Genomic DNA, 12,477 nt, shown 5'->3' on the forward strand with positions numbered 1-12,477 from the left:
AGTTGAAAATCCAAATTCTATAGATTGAAAGCAAATTATATATGCTAGGGGAGGAAAGTCGAGTTACACAAATCAGGGATATAAATAGATAGTTGAAAATCCAAATTCAATTAGCATTTGTATTCATTTAGAGGCATCCATATGCAATAAAGAAATATTCAGATCCAATCATATTTGATCTATATTCGATTTATATTCAATCCGTTTACATCTCTACTTTCTAGGATACTTGCAATCCATTGTGAGAAGAACCAACCAACTATGCTACCAGTTGTTACCAAGTGGGGGATAAACAGAGAGAAAAAAAGATTTTTCATACGTTGAAAGAGAAAAAATCCAATACACCAAGCTCCAGTTATTATAGGGTATGAGAGGGACAAATGTATAAAACCTTACCCCCTGTTTCGCAATAAAGGTTCTTTCTAAGTTTTAGACATTGTGATGATTAGTGTATATTTGGGCAAGCATCTTTTACTTTTACTTTTGGAAGATCAAAAATCAACTTTTTTGGAGTTTATAATGGCAGGTTCAACAAAATTATTTTGTTTGAAATCTGTACCGCCCAGAACATGAGAAGCACCAAAAACTATATTTGCATGTCAGATATGCTATGTAACAGACCTAATTTTATCTAGTTTAGCTTCTTTTTTTTTGGTAAGAGTCAGCAAGTAAATTTTATTAATTAAGAGAAAGTATATATAATATAAAGAATGTAGTGTAACCTTGAACCTCTATTCCACCTTCGAAAGAAATCCAATAAAAAATATAAATAAATTGAGTTTTAGATTTGAAATACTATTCCACCTTCAGCATTGCCATTAGCAGAGTAGTAATTCAGTCTAAAACTAGCACTGTCATGAAAACCTATATCTCAGTCTCAGTTGAGTATCTCATGTTATATCATCCAAAATGAAAGAGGGGGAAGAATCCCATGTTGATGATGTTTGTGTAAGAGCTACTTTCTTAGCTAACTTGTCTGCAATATTGTTAGCCTCCCTAAAGCAATGGGTTACTGACTTTGTAGAGGTATCGAAGAAAGCTTTATATCACCGCCATTGTTGCTGAAAAAACCATAGAATGGTGTTATGATGGATATAGGTCACCACTGACTGAGAATCACTTTCAATCCATATGTTCTTCCATCTCCTAGCCTTTGCCATCCGTACACCCATGAAGAAAGCCTCAAATTCAGCTAAAAAATTATTTGTAACTCCTAGGCCACCTGCAAAACTTATAATGTGATTCCCTTTATTGTCATGAAAGGTACCCCCTGCTCCTGACCGACCCGGATTTCCCAAAGAACATCCATCTATGTTCAGTTTAGGAATCCTTACCTGGGAGGTTTCCAAGCTATCTCACAGGTTTTTTGTTGTCTCTTTGATGCTATCATGAGGTGTAATTGTTTAGATAAAATCAATTCCAAGACCCATTCACTAGAATGGATATCATGATTGAAAATTTTGCTAGATCATACAATATTCTTTTGATGACCCTTTGGACAATACAGCTCCCATTATCATGTCTTCTCTAATTTCTTTCACTCCAAAGATGGAAATGAATGATGATTAATAGGGCTGACCAAGAAGGTTGCAGCTGGACAGCATTGGCTTTCCTTTTCCACCACAAGAGAAGTTCCTCTATTGAAGGGAAACTCCTCTATTAAACTTGAAAATGGTACGAGATCTCTTTCCACACATTATTACTGAATTCACATTCAAGAAATAGATGGGTAAGAGATTCCTGACTTATCTGGCATAGGTCACATTTAGAGGCGATCGGAACACATCTTCTACGAACTTGAACATTAGTGGGGAGATGATTATGACACAATTGCCAGCCAAACAGGGAAAACCGTGGATGCATACTTTTCTACCAAACCTGGGATGCCCATCCTTGAAGATGGCGTGCAACCTTGACACCCTCCCAAGCAAACTTAACTAAGAAGCTCCCTAATTTAGTAAGGGACCATACCCTATTATCTGGCTCTGATGTCGATGGGAGATCAATACTTTTTATATGCTCACATACGTCCTTTAGAGAATGGTTTGAGACCTTAAGGAGAGACCATTGACCATTTTTTATCTAATTTAGCTTTGTTTCTTGTTTGAAAAAAAAAAAAAAAAAGCCTACCCCTAGAAGCTTACCTGAACACGCACTTATGGCTCGGGATTGGGGATGGACTGGTCATTGCCCAGCCAGACACATTTTAGAGTCAAATCGACCTAGTTTCGAATCTAAGGCTATGTTTGGTAGTCAAGAGAAGAAAAGAAAGAAAAAGAAAAAAGAATCAGTTAAACTCGATAGGTTTGTTAGAAGCCGACCCACATCCGTAGGTACAATTGGAACCAACCGGTTAAAAAAAAAAAAAAAAGGGACCAATTGGTTAACATTTAGTCGGAATCAACCCTTTCCAATAGCTCCAAATTGAATAGACTGAACCAATATTTCAAAATTAAATAAGAGTGAATACATGAAAACTAAACCAATTTGGTTATGATTCTACCATTTAAATCTATTAGGTATGGGTTGGTTTGTGCATATTGTATATGTTTTTGGTAATCAAGCATGTTGTATTTTGAACCGAATTGATCATTGGCATTCTTAATATTTTAATAGTTCACAATAATAATAATAATAATAATAAAAGAAGAGACATAGACATGCCATCAGATATTAATAGTGAACAAGAGGTAACATCATACAAGAGAGGGGGATCATTTTAAAGGGTGAAGAATGATATAGAAACAACGGGCATCAGATCTAATCCGTTTCAGGTTTTTAAACCGTATGTAAACCCCACCTACTACTTCAAGACGACAAGTGGACAACCACTTATTCATATTTTTATTTTGAATTAGATATCTTTCCTTGGAAATCAATCAACACTGTGTGAATTGTATCTTTTCCTATCAACAGGCAAAGATGAAATTCTTATAATCAGAGATAACATGAAAAAACTAAAAACGTAGGTTTTCCGAAGGTCATAGCGAATGGGTATCAGTTAACCATGCCTCATCGACACTGTATAATAAAGGGAAGATAGACGGGGAGAGAGAGGGGTGACATGGATCCTCTTTTCCTTCACCAAATGATAAAGGATAATTTTATGCAAACTAAATATCTAACATTTGATAATAATAATAATAATAATAATAATAGTAATAATAAACTTATAAAATTCACTTACTTTCATGACAAGCTATCAAGACCAATAATATATTCTCATCTTCTAAATTCAACAAAATACAGAGCACATTTAAGTTCTTGGGCAGCGATGCAACATGCTGTTCAAATTCCTTTTCTGATATTTTAGTGGCAGGTGTTCACTTCCTCTATCCATCCCACGCTCCCCTTGGAAGGAACCCCTTGGACGATTTAGCCAGTTGGACATCAATTCCTCAAACCATGAACCTAACAGCGCATAAATAATCATCCAAAAATATTCAAAATACCAAAAAAGTACTTATTCAAACCTAATAACATTGATTCAATTGGAGGTTGAGATGTTGTTGGTATAATAGGATTTTTTAGGATCGGGCTCCTCTATAGCGCTATAGGGCATGTGGCACACATCCAACAATCAAGAACACTTAGACATGCAGACCAAGGCACTTAAGCACAGTCCTAGGCGTTCCTGATTGTAGGATGTATGCCACAAGGCATGTAGCACTACATAGGATCTCAATCCGGTATTTTATCTAATTAAAAGCAAAGCTCAATCTGATTCAAGTTTTTAAAGCCATGAGTTAACACCAGATCTATCTACTTAAGGGGGACAATTACTTGTGACATATGTATTTTCAAGTAAAGGGTGACTTTCCTAGGGTTTTTTTTTGGGTAAGAGAAATTTATTGAAGGGAAAACATGGTAAAACCGAGGCATTTGAATTACAAAGATCGAGAGGCTAGGGAGTGAAATTTGGATTCTCTCCAATCCGAGGGTGCTGAAGAGAGACCAGTGAGGAGAAAGATGGATTATGATCCTCTCCAATTGTGGATGCGTGCCAACGCCCAACATGGCTGAAGAGGATCTGAATCCTAAAAAAACACACAAAACAGAAGAGAGAAGAGATGTCCTAATCCGTGGCTTGCTCTCAGTAGACAAGACCTTTCTAGCTAGGGAGTTATCGACGATGTTTAGCTCTTTGGAATATAAGAGAAGTTACAAATACCAAAATAAAGAATCAGCTGATGAATATATGAGATGACAGAAAAACTTATCAATAATATGTGGATTGTATCTTTTCCTATTAACAAGCAAAGACGAAATTTTTATATACTTATTAATTTTTAAGTAAATTTGTATACATATTTCTTTCAATATCAGCCATTGGTAACATGGAAAAACTAAATATCTAACATTTAATATCCTTAAATTTTCGAAATTTTCATTAACATTCATAACAAACTAGATCAATAATATATTCACATGTTCTAATTTCAACAAAATTCCTCTCCGTGATTGATAGAACTCAACAACTACACTCGCTTTAATAAATAGTTTTTCGTTTACCAAAAAAAATTCATCAAAATTACATGGACCCTACATTTATTTGGTGCTGAATTCATCTTCAATAAGCCCTCACCAATCACAAAAAAGATGAAATCTCCAGAGCCCACCTTTTAATGCAGTCGTATTCACTATTCAAATCTCAGAACTCAGGTCTTGATCTTTCTGTTGCAGATGTAACCTGAAGAACAGAGGAAAGAATATCCTTTATGAGGATTTACAAGAAAAAAAAAAAAAGGGATTAAATAGGAACTTACTCATCTGAGAGAGACTCCAAAGACTGTAACTCAGAGCACCAATAAGGAATTTCAAGCCAGGCAATGGATCCCCTGCTTCTATGAACAAAGAGCTTTACAAAACCAGTAACAGATAATTTATGCTTTTCTATATGATAATTTTCCATGAATCTCACCATAAAGAGGTCAAAGGGAGCTGGGAAACATAGATATCTCCAACATTGAGGATTAAGAGAAGCACTGTACCATGATTTACAAACAAAGGGGACACCCAAGATGAGTGATTCCAACCCAATTCTCTGAAACACCAAAACCAAGCAGTCTGTGTTTAGATCTTCCCATGTTGGGTTGGATTCCTCCATTCCTCTCTCTCTCTCTCTTCTCTCTCTTCTCTCTCCCTGGAACCAGTTAAGAAGATTTGGCCTGGAGGAGTCTTCTTGTCTTGGTTATTTTTAGAAATATTATTTTTAAAAACACTAGAAAAGATTGGGGTTTTAATGAAATTTTATTGGTGCCAACTTCTTTACCATATTAAAAAAAAGGGTGAAGAGATAAAGACTGAGTCATTGCAAGCTAAGAAATTTTTTAGCTTTGAAAGAGACGTAAGTTTTATCTTAAAGGGAATTTTTTTGGTCGGCTTCTGTCTAAAAGTCTCCCAAGACGTGACTGTGAGGGGAATCTGACAGGGGCCATTCGGTTTAACCGAACCGGTTGGATCGACCAAAACCAAACAATAGAAATTCATACCAGATCTTATTGGTATGGTTTCGGGCTGGGTTTTTATATAACTGATAGAAATCAACCCAACTGGACCGATCAAGGATTTAGTTATCGGTATTGGTATCGGTCTCGGATGACACCATACAATATCGATCTAGGATTAGCTGTATATAAAGTACTATCGTCTTGTTGAGAAGTAGTGAAAATTAGGTTTTTTTTCGTGTGCGGGTTTCTGGGAAGTTTTCTTGATGCAATTCGGGTACTCTTGAGAGAAATTTCCATTGCAACTTCTTCAAAATAGTGAATCATCTCTTCTTCGCTGAAGCATGTAGTATACCACATTTATTTGTGAACGTTGTTGAGTCTGTAGTTTTTAACAGATTTTGATTCATTTCATCCGCAGAATTGATCAAAGAATTTTGCATTTTTCACCCATGATACTACTTAGAAATGGCGCGTCTCTCAGTGTTGCTTAGAAAAGCAAGAAGTTCTACCTATAATTCTATCCACCTATATCTTGGATGTTTTCGACTTACTATTTCTTCCCAACTAGTCTCTTCAGAATAGACCCTTGATAACAATACATAGCCTGCATCATTTTCGGGAGCCAACTCAAGCAAATGATTGGCAGCCTGTTCTCCCAACTCTCTATTCCCATGAATCCTACAATAACAACGCATAGTCTTCCATATAGCAGCCCAAGGAGCGAAGGGTATGAGTTCAAAAACATGTTTAGCCTATTCAAGTATAATCCATTTTATGAAACTTAGCCTCTTCTCAAGTATAAGCCAATTTCATGAAAATGAATCAACTAGGCAACCGAAATTTGCTGGAGAAGGGTCCATGCCATGATCTGAGCTTCAAACAATAATATTCAGAATATTATCCCAACTTAATAGGGTCAGCTACATATGTTAACTACATAGAGATTTCAAGTAAAGATGAGCGTAAGGATCCATATAAAAACATTGACGAATTGTAGCTAATTATAACAAGTGCCAACTATTAATCTGATGATACCATGATTTGAACTTATTGAAGCAAATAACCCAAGACCTTCTTCATGGAACAGAGACCGAAGCCAACTAGATATTGTTGATGAGATCATGGTGCTGAGATATCATTTCCTTATGTTGATCAAGAATCAGTAATACTATTTGTTTATATTTTCACGGTAAAACTTATATCGTTATCATATATTATTTATAGAGATGGTAATATGAGACCGCCATTGAAAAACATTTATTCTGACGATAGAAAACTAACTGTCACTATTTTTCAGCTTAAGACCACTGTATAAATAAAATTGCCATTAAATATTGTTTTCAAAGACAGTAAGTATATCTATGACCTTTTATAAATTTATAATGATAAAAAATCACCGTCACAAAATATTTGATTAAAAATATTTTGGATGACAAAATACATACGACCATCACCCAAAAAGAGGAAAACTAACCCAAAAACAGAAGAATTTTAATTTTGGCGGCTTAATTCACTGTATTGCCTCAGTCCCTCCACCTTCCCGCTATTCTCTTTCTCTCTCCAAATCTCCCTCTTGCTCTCAGACTGTGTCAGAGGTGATCGTGATTGTGATCAGTACTGTAACCTCTCTCTCTCTCTCTCTCTCTCTCTCTCTCTCCAGATCTCCCTCTTGCTTTCAAACATTTTCTCCTCTCAAAATCTGTCCATCCTATTGCTCTCTCTCTCACGAATTACCCTAAACTTTTGGTATTCTTTTGAAAGGTTGCTTTGCATCGGTGGTTCTCGTTAGAAGCGAGGGTACGGACAACCTAGCTGCCGGTGAGTTTCTCTCTCTTTTATGGGTATGATCCTTTGATGGCAGAAATTATCTCAAAGGATATAACATTGTTTATATTGAAGGTTTAGAAATTAGTTGATGTCTCTCTCTCTCATTTTTTTTTTCCAGAGGGCAAAACGGCTATTGTCGAGGAAGTTCTGGTTCTGGTCGAAGCCATCAAGGACGGATAGATGAAAGGGAAGGAATTCGCAATCTTAACTCTTCTGCAACTCTGAATGTTCGGAACAGGGGTTTTCTTGTAAGGGAAGGTGGAATCCCTCCGTTGGTCGTTCTCTCACCGTCGAGAAGTGCCCGAGCGAAGCACAAGGTAAGAATTATAGTTTGGGGCTTGGGATACAAATCTGCCCTTTTCTTACTTTCTATTAGGGTTCTACCTACTGAAATCATGGTAGCAAATAGAGATTGAAACTTGAAAGGCTTACAGGTTGTATGCCTAATTTGATTTCCTCCATCTGTTCCGAACTACACAATGGACATACGCCATGAGTTGGTGATTGTTTTTGTATCACATCTGCAATTGTTAGAGTGGTAGAGAATTAGAGATGAGATTATGTTCTTGCAGCCAATTTAAATAATTCTTGCCTGGGTAGCTCACAGAATCCTTGTTTTCTTCCTCTTCTAATTCACAGGTGAGTTGATCCTAACTTTGAATTTGGTTGTGCGACTCCACAGGCTGAAACATTACTTGGGTATCTGAGAGAACCGAGGCAAGAGGCATCCTCTTCTAATCCTGTGGACAGGTAATGAAATTTCAGCAGTGGGTACTTGTGTTCTTAACTGTGTACATAGCTGAGTGAGTGTTCTGATAATGGTTTTGTTTGTGCAGTCTGTAAACCATGGACTGACTCGTGGGGTCATCTAAACTAAAGATTTTGATCATGCATGTCTTGGTGGTTTCAAAATGGATTTAGGTTGTGATCCTGGGTTTTGTTTTGTTTTGTTTTGTTTGGGACAGCCAAATTTCTACTAAAACACACAAAAGAGTTTTGATTGAGGCCTTTCAATGGTATCTAGTAGGGAAGTAGTGAGTGTGAGATAGAACTGGAAGAAGGGGGCTTGAGTTATATTTCTGACAGACTGTGTTGAATGTGTTGGGGTGGTGTGATATAATCATGTAAATGGTCCAATGAAACCTTTACTACATTTATAAATGTGTTGGGTGACTTGTGTCTTTCTGTTGATCTATCCTTTCTCGTTGACCAGATGATTGGATCCTCATCCTATCCATAACATTAACATTGAAGGGCACCTCTCTCTCTGTTTTTTGCATCTTTGTTTCATGTGTGCACCATCATGTGATTTGTTTGGGTTATGGCTTTATCTATGATCTCTACATTGATTTTGTTATTTGATAAAACTACAGAGTTACATTGTGTTTCTTTTTTTTCTTCGAAGGTTCTCTTATATTTTGTGATCAAGTACAGTCATCCTTTTTCAATACATGCATTGTGATATATCAGTTCTGGTTTTAGAGATATATTGTAGTTTCTAATGGGTGTCTACTGATTAATATCATAATTAACTCATCTTCTGAAATATGTTGGTATAGTACTAGTACTGAATTCTGTCCAAGTCGAACTTTCCTCATTAAACTAGGATTCTTTAATATCTTCTATTTCAACCATCAGAAACTACGGAGGTTGTACTGTGGTATCCATCCTGATTAATAGACCACTTGGTTTTCTTTTGAGCCAATTATGACTTTTAGTTATTGAAGTGACTGAAGTTCTCTGTTTAAGCAATCCTTGCTCGGATTGGATTTAATCAAAGCTTAGAAATCTGTGCATTAGATTAATCTAAGATTTTAATATCATGTTTCTTCATTAAACTAGCATTCGACCAAGGTTTGGTCAAAATCTGAGTTTCTAGATTGGTTTGGTGGGATTTCTCTTGAATTCTTGGGTTTTCTCTTGAATTCTAGAATATTTATTGATTTGTTTGTTGCAGGTTTTGAAAACGTAGTCTTTAGGTGACTGGGACCCACATTATAATCTTTAGATTGGGCTGGAGGTTGCTTCGATGTTAATGATGATGCCATGGCCATATTTGGTAGTGTAAATTTTTGATTACTTTGACAAGTTTTGGATGTGATACTGGCTTGACTAGATATTAGTGATCGATAATAATATATTGATGGCTTGATTACGTAAATTATATGTTCTTTTTTACTTTGGTAGTGTAATTTTTTTATCCCTAATTCCACTCATTACTTATAATGGCAGGTACAATCCTATGTAGCTGCACAACTTTAAGGATCAATATTAGCAATTAATATATATTTGGCGTTGAGAAGAGGGATTTCTTTGGGTTAGCACCAATAGGTTCAGACAAACAAGTATTTGGGATGGAGTTTTTTTTATCATTGGTTTTTGTACTATGTTTGTAGAAAATGTAATGAAACAAATGGATTTATGATTGTATACATTTTAGTTTTTAAAAGTTGAATGAAAACAATGAATTCTTATGTCCTATGGATGTGTCATTGATATATCTTTTTATGAAACGAAGAATGCATTGAGATATAATAACAGGTAACAATTGAGATTGTAATTATAAAAGTACAATTTTTTTTTTAAATTACATTTATTAACGACGGATAAAAACAGCCATAGCAAAAATGTAATCAAAGACGACGGTAAAAGTACAATCGTTTCCCCAAAATGAGCTATGGTGACTGTAAAAAAAAAAAAAAAACCATCGTTAAAAAGTATAACTTTAGGCGACGGTAAAAAATAAGTGTCGCTTAAAATGCACATCCTTACGGTAACCCTTTTACCGTAGCCCATTTTCGGCTACCGCATTATGGGTTATGAAACGGCCACGGATAAAATTTTCATTACCCTTATTTTTGGTGATGGATATATATTTTCGGAGACATTTTTTTACCGTCACTAAAAATGACTTTTCTTGTAGTTTGGCATGGGAGTTAATTTGCTTTCATTGTCCTATGGTTCCTTGGGCTGATATTGTTTGGCTTCCAGGTCATTTGCTGCACCACAGCTTTATTACTTGGCGAGTCTTTTTCTCTCACACTCTACCAACCTAGTGTTTTTTATTCTAGGCAGATCTTGGCCTTCTTGTGTATTCTTTGCTGGAATAGGACAGAGGATGTGCAGAAGCACAACCTTAAAATGATACATAAAAGAATAGGAAAATAAAAACAAGCAACCAAACAATGCACAAAGATTTACGAGGTTCAACAAGATTATCTACGTCATTGAATCCTTAGTGAGATAAGATCCTACTTCACTATCAAAGGAGAATAGGGTTACAACTCTCATTCTAACCCTCTCTCAACTTACTTATAGAGAAAGAAAACACCACTACAAATATATAGCGCAACTATATATTAGAAATTTACAGAAATACCCATATAACCTAAGAAAATTTTCCTCGGGAGCTGCTACCTTGAACCACACTAGAATCAGCCCACTTTTGTCACAAATGGAATTTAAGACAACGTATCCCTAACAGGATGAAGAGCATCTCTTCTTTAATTGTCCCCCTCTCAATCTCTTTGGGTTGAGAATCTCCCGAAATATTCCTCCTTTGGTGGTAAGTCATGTTGTGACCATGCGGGTAAACTTGTTTTTTGAACTTCTATATATCGCACATTTGGTAGAAGAGAAATCTGAGAAGATGCACGAACAACTCTAGAACGCATCTTCAAATTTGAAAGGCTTTCTCCTTTGAGGAAAATAGTCAAGCCTGGAGTGCAGTCCCTGACACGACCAGAAATAGGCTCATCGCTAGAGCATGGAGTCTTACTCTCTTTCTTGGCTGTTGTCCCTCTATTGGGTATTGTATTATTTTTTTCTCCTCTTCTTTCCCTTTTTTTTTTTTTTTTTCCTCCTTCCCCCTGTTGGTGGTTCTTTGTATCTCTTCGTTCTTTATTAACTATATTGCCTAAAAGGAAAAGTCATCCCAAGAGGACTAAATTCTCTCTCTCTCAATAGTGATTCCTTGAATCTATCTCCTAAGATTCAAATCATCCCTTGAGAGCATTTAAAAATCTTGGTCCATGATTATTCCTTTCCAATGCATCAAAGAAAAACGTCCTACAACTTTCAAGGCAATAACCATTTAGTGCATACTGTTACGTGTCACTTGGAGTACCTATTTTTATTCAAATAAGTTGGGAGGATTAGGGAGTAGTAGTACGTGTTCCTAGTAGTTTCCTATTTTTATTCAATTAAGTTTGGGTGGTTAAGGAGTAGAATGAAATAAGAGTCCACGTAAGTGGTGAGACCTATTCTTTAGGAAAGACCTGGTCTTTAGGAGTTGCAATTCTGAGTTTGTTGTTTAAGAGTCGTTGCTATCAATTAGGAAGTGGGTAGTCGACCGTTGTATGAGTCATTATATATGGCTTATTGCCAATAATGTAGGGGATGAGATATTAATGAATTGATTTGGAGGTTGGTTTTCCCTCGAACAAACCAGTACGTGTATCTTTCCAGTCTTTCACAATAGGTAGACGCAAGAACAAGGATTGATCCCGTGAGCTTACCTACTTGACTCAGGAGTCTATCCGAGGAAGTTTAAGTTCATTCGATTCACCTGTTCTCACGCTTGTGAACACAACACATACTCTCCAAGCATTCCAACAATCAACATCATTACTGTCCATGCCTTTGAACAGCCATTGGATTGCTTTGATATCCCCACATTTCATGTACATGCATGTTGAGAACAAAGCCAAACAACAACAAAATTATTCTCAAGTCCAACATAGGCAAACTAAATTCAGTAGCCTCAAGACTACCATTACCTTTCAAGACACTACCAAGACCAAATTCATTAAGACCCAACTCAGAACTTAAAAAAAATAAAATAAAATAAAAAAAAAATAATAATAATAAAATAAAAATATTATTGAAATTTAGTTAGTTTGGCCTTGTTAACATCAACAAGTCGTTGTAGTCTAGTGGTGAGCATTCCCGCCTGTCATGCAGATGACCCAGGTTCGAGATCTCGCCTAATGCAGCCGTGCATGAGAACCCTTCCCAAGACAAATATAAAAATTGACTACACATTTGTTTTATGACTTTCAGAGACACCACCTTCCATCACCTTGCCACTGATTCATCATGGCAATCACCTTCACAGCAATATAAAAAATGCAAGATATTTATTTTCTGATTTTTGGAACATCACCTTGTATTGTGACATAAATATCTTTTTTTTTTTTTT

General features: G+C 36.0%; 1 protein-coding gene and 1 long non-coding RNA gene across 4 annotated transcripts; one reads left to right on the top strand and one right to left on the bottom strand.

The window, feature by feature from the left end:
* Positions 1-4,437: 4,437 nt before the first annotated feature.
* LOC122067960 (F-box protein FBW2-like) lies at positions 4,438-5,192 on the bottom strand. Its single transcript, XM_042631789.1, has 2 exons — positions 4,767-5,192; positions 4,438-4,690 (listed from the first exon to the last, which is right to left on the bottom strand). The coding sequence occupies exons 1-2, from the start codon at positions 5,105-5,107 to the stop codon at positions 4,645-4,647; spliced, it is 387 nt and encodes a 128-aa protein (XP_042487723.1). The 5' UTR covers positions 5,108-5,192; the 3' UTR covers positions 4,438-4,644.
* A 1,799-nt stretch (positions 5,193-6,991) lies between these two features.
* Positions 6,992-9,756, top strand: LOC122067962. Of its 3 annotated transcripts, none has more exons than XR_006136928.1 (5): positions 6,992-7,268; positions 7,396-7,594; positions 7,917-8,027; positions 8,114-9,336; positions 9,510-9,756. It is a non-coding gene; the product is annotated as an uncharacterized LOC122067962 (long non-coding RNA). The 3 variants fall into 3 exon arrangements; XR_006136930.1 differs by having other exon boundaries at positions 9,235-9,336; XR_006136929.1 differs by lacking the exon at positions 8,114-9,336.
* The last annotated feature ends 2,721 nt before the right edge of the window (positions 9,757-12,477 follow it).

This window comes from Macadamia integrifolia, unplaced genomic scaffold, assembly GCF_013358625.1.
Source record: "Macadamia integrifolia cultivar HAES 741 unplaced genomic scaffold, SCU_Mint_v3 scaffold3275, whole genome shotgun sequence".
Taxonomy (NCBI): Eukaryota; Viridiplantae; Streptophyta; class Magnoliopsida; order Proteales; family Proteaceae; genus Macadamia; species Macadamia integrifolia.